This window comes from Procambarus clarkii, chromosome 10 (assembly GCF_040958095.1).
Source record: "Procambarus clarkii isolate CNS0578487 chromosome 10, FALCON_Pclarkii_2.0, whole genome shotgun sequence".
In the NCBI taxonomy this organism is placed as follows: domain Eukaryota; kingdom Metazoa; phylum Arthropoda; class Malacostraca; order Decapoda; family Cambaridae; genus Procambarus; species Procambarus clarkii.
The window spans coordinates 42,858,598-42,862,867 of NC_091159.1; the positions used below are offsets into that span (position 1 = coordinate 42,858,598).

Sequence of the window (4,270 nt, forward strand, 5' to 3'; positions counted from 1 at the left end):
GGAGCAGCAAGGGGATGGGAGGGGGGGTGGCGGGGAGGGACACGACCTCAGACGGTTGAGAGGGGTCGTGGGCAGGGACACGACCTTAGACGGTTGAGAGGGGTCGTGGGCAGGGACACGACTTCAGACGGTTGAGAGGGGTCGTGGGCAGGAGGTCTCTGTGTTTCAAGGAGGATACAAGAAAGCGGTGGGGTCTTACCTGCCTCTCGGATGCAGACTATTGTCTCCTTTGTGTTGGGATGTGAATGTGAGGAGCGTGCTCACTCACGCTGCAGTTGTTGAGTGCAGCCTTGTACAGCTCAGAGAGCCACGTGTGAGTGCCCACTCCACCCACCTCACTCTCACTGCGGCCGTTCACCAAGTGATCGGCGCGGGGATTACCTTTCTTTGAGGTAAATGATTTCTCACTATATTTGCTTCCTACTTCATTCGCCATAAACTGCCGAGTATAGAGACTGTTACGGGCCTCTTTGTGAATCACTTGATATAAAAAGACTATGAATGTGTGCGTGCGCGTGATTATGTATGTACCTAATTGTGTTTCCGGGGCTTGAGCTCTGGCTCCTGGGGCCCGTCTCTCAACTGTCGATCAACTAGTATGTATGAATATGTATGCAATATTAACAATTGTGTAACTAACTTCACAAGATTCATTTACTTTTGCTAAATGAACTGTGGGGTTGAGATCCTGAAGCTGTTGTGTGCCTGTGTAACCCTTTGCATCACCGCCCACGGGATGGGTATGGGGTGCATAATAAATAAGTGAAAGAATAACTTGTGTGGTGCGAGGCTTGGGAGGATGACCATGGTGGTGGTGGGGGGGAACATTGGGCAAGGCGTGTGATGAGGGACCAGCTGCTCCAAGTTTCCAGAGTAGTTCACTTCTCGCAGCCTAGTAATGAGGGCAGGTTTCCCAAGTGACGACCTCATCATCCAGGCTATTACTACCTGTTGCCTGCACCTCCAGGTACAAACAACCCCCCCCCCCCTTCCTCCCTATATAATCTATGTGAGCCGGTGTGTCTGGTACGACCACGTCCACCTTCCCCTTAAGTTGGGATGGTGTAGGGAAATGGGGGGAGTGTCCGAACGAAATACTGGGGGAAGGGATGAAGGGGGTTGAGATAGTGAATGTAAATATTGTCTTGGGTCAGCGCCCCCTCTCTCTCTCTCTCACCAGGCTCGGTGAGCGCCTTTGGCCAGCTGTGAAGCTTGAGGCGGGCGAGAGTCTTGGTGGAAATGGTATCAGGTGGTTGGAACAGCTGGAGATTTGAGGAGACGGTGGAAGACTTAGTTCTTCTTCTGGGAAGAACTGCTAGTGTGCAGGAACGGTATTTCGGGGATATGTGAGCGGAACAGCTGGGACCACTGAGACAGCTGACGAGATGACAACCTACCTTGAGCCTCTTCAGGTGGTTCGAGTGACTTTTCCCCCCTCAGGCCGGCCTCTCATCAACCCTCCTGGTTGACGGTCTGAGCAATCAAACTGGTGGTAATTGTTGCTCGCACGGTATCACCAACACCATTGCAGCTCCATGTAGTTTCTAACTCGCTATTCATGACGAACCATATTTCCTATCATGAGACTCGAGCCTTCTAGATACCTCTGATGATGTCCTACGATCATACATATCTTGTTGCTAGAATGTTAGACGAACAAATGGAATTGTACTTCAATTCTTGTTCCCGAATCGTGAGTCAATGCAGTATTAACAAGGACGGTCGACACGAGTATTGACTAGTGGTGTCCCCGAGGGGAAGGGGCTTGGGTGTGAAGATGTAATCGGGTGTTGCACCGTCAAGGGGAGATTGTTAGGGATGATTCAGATTGGACAAGGTGTTAGGGGGGGGGGGGAGTGAAAATTGTTGCAGAGGCTTTAGAGTTCGTTCGTCCATGTACGGTAGTGACGAGATGGAAGGATAATGTGTACAAAAAGTTGTTTCTGGCGTGCATAACCAACGAAAGTGTTAGAGATGACTTTCAAAAATAAGGAGTAAAAGCGAAGGAAGGAAGCTAGTTGTCCGTGGGGTGGTGGTTGACGGTTGGCTAAACATTATACACCAGTCGAACTAACGTCCCACATAAGAGTTTTTGAGAATGTGATAAGGAGTCAGATATCCAGTTTTGCGGAGAACAATGACCTCCACAACCCAGGCCAACGTGGATTTAGAGCCCGATTATCATGCCTTTCGCAGACCACTCCGACAAAATCACTGATGCATTAAAAGAAAAACAAAATGCAGGTGTGGCATACAGGGACCTTGCAAAGGTCCGTGTATGCCACATGGTCACATGTGATAAATGGTTACCACGGAGTGACAGGCTATAAATGACTTCAATAGGAATAACAAATAAAATAGGACGACGGATATTAAATTTTATGTCAAACTGAATGCAAAGAATAATAGCGAGTCAAAGAAAATAATTGAAGCACAGTGAAAAGATATGTACCTCAGGGCACAGTCTTTGCACCAATGATTTTCCTTATTCTAATTTCATATATAGATACAATACAAGTCACAACTTCGAAACCTCTTTTGCAAATGATGCAAAAATCGGCATGAAAATTACTTGTGTAGAAGATCCGGAAACACTACAAACTAATATTAATAAAAAAAATTCGATTGCGCAGCATAAAATTCAAGGTACTTAGGTATGGTAGAAATGAAGACTTTAACCTAAATACAGGGTACTAGACACTATCTGATATACCCATAATAAGAAAGTAACATAAGTAACGTGTAAAGGATCTAGGAATAATGATGTCCGGCAACTTAACGTTGAAGAGCATAACCAAGCAAATATAGCGTCGGAAAAAATGATAGGATTGACTACGATAACTTTCAAATCCAGGGATCCCATCACAATGCTCATACTGTTCAAATCACTTGTGCTATCCCGCCTTGAGTGGAGTAGAGAGCACTGTATGAACATCAGAGGTCCACTACTGTTCAATATCCTCCCAGAAAGTATTGGAAATATTGTCGGAACAAACGTGGACTTCAAGGTAATCAGGACAGTTGCCTGCAAGAAGTGCCGGATCAACCGGGCTGTAGAAGACAGGTTGATATGCGAGTCCACGGGCCGCTCCAAGCAACAGCCTGTTGGCCCAAGCTCTCTCAAGTCAAGGCTGGGCCCAAGCCCGGCTTGGGGAGTATAAGAACCCCCTGCAAGACCCCCTGCAGGTAAGAGCCAGGCAAGGTATTACATACAAATAATGGTACTCTTCAAAGCGTGCACTTTTCAAGACAGGCAAGAATAAGAAGTAAATAATGGTTAGATGCTCCACTGTCCTCATAGTCACTGAAACTGTTGCAACCAACTCAAACAGCCTCCTTGGGACGGAGATGAGCGAGACTTTATCATATACATGTGGGAAATGAAACAATGAAAAAAGTCTAGGTGACAGTAGGCCCAATTAGAGAAGAGTAAACATGAGACCTACAACTTTTCAGTCTTTTGGCAACAGATATAAGAAATGTTGCCGAAATAAAAACGAAAGTTTTCGGAAGGGAGCTAGGCAAGTTTCTGCTAGAATAACCGGACCAGCCTGGCTGTGGTAGTTGTTTAGCTGTGTGAACCATAAAGATGGCAACCACCTGGTCAGGCTGACCCCAGGCAGGCAGAGATCGTAGAGTAACTCTGGAAATCGCAAACCGATAAACAACAGAAGCAACTCCCTCTTTGTTTGCCCCTATTTATATTTGTGTATGCACAAAAATATATTTTTTAGTATTGATGGCAATGATATTTGTAAATTAATGTTGTATGGTGCTATCTCTCTCTCCTTTATCTTTCCCTGTCTTGTGTTGAAGTGGCACGTTTCATGCACAGGACCTCACCTTTCTCTAATGTATGTCTAGGAGGGTTGTGTGCTGGTGTAGGAGGAAGACGTCGACCTTGAGTCCGATCTAGGTCAAGAACAGAATATTTTGCAGACCATTGAGAGGGTTCATAGCGCCACTAACCCATCCCTACCTGCTGCTACACTGTTGCTGCTGCTACACTGTTGCTGCTGCTACACTGTTGCTGCTGCTACACTGCTAGTGCTACACTGTTGCTACAATGCTGCTGCTGCTGCTGCCGCTACGCTGCTGCTGCCACGCTGCTGCCACGCTGCTGCTGCTGCTGCTGCCGCCACGCTGCTGCTGCTGCTGCTGCTGCCGCCACGCTGCTGCTGCTGCTGCTGCTGCTGCTGCCACGCTGCTGCTGCTGCCGCCACGCTGCTGCTGCCACGCTGCTGCTGCCACGCTGCTGCTGCTGCCGCCA

At 47.6% G+C, this 4,270-nt stretch overlaps 1 protein-coding gene across 1 annotated transcript in view; it reads right to left on the reverse strand.

The window, feature by feature from the left end:
- Positions 1-4,061: 4,061 nt before the first annotated feature.
- Positions 4,062-4,270, reverse strand: part of LOC138363336 (sericin-2-like) — a 46,257-nt gene continuing 46,048 nt past the window's right edge. Inside the window, exon 3 of the mRNA XM_069322359.1 lies at positions 4,062-4,270. This exon is cut by the window's right edge and continues 244 nt beyond it. Coding sequence (XP_069178460.1) covers positions 4,062-4,270 — 209 coding nt within the window.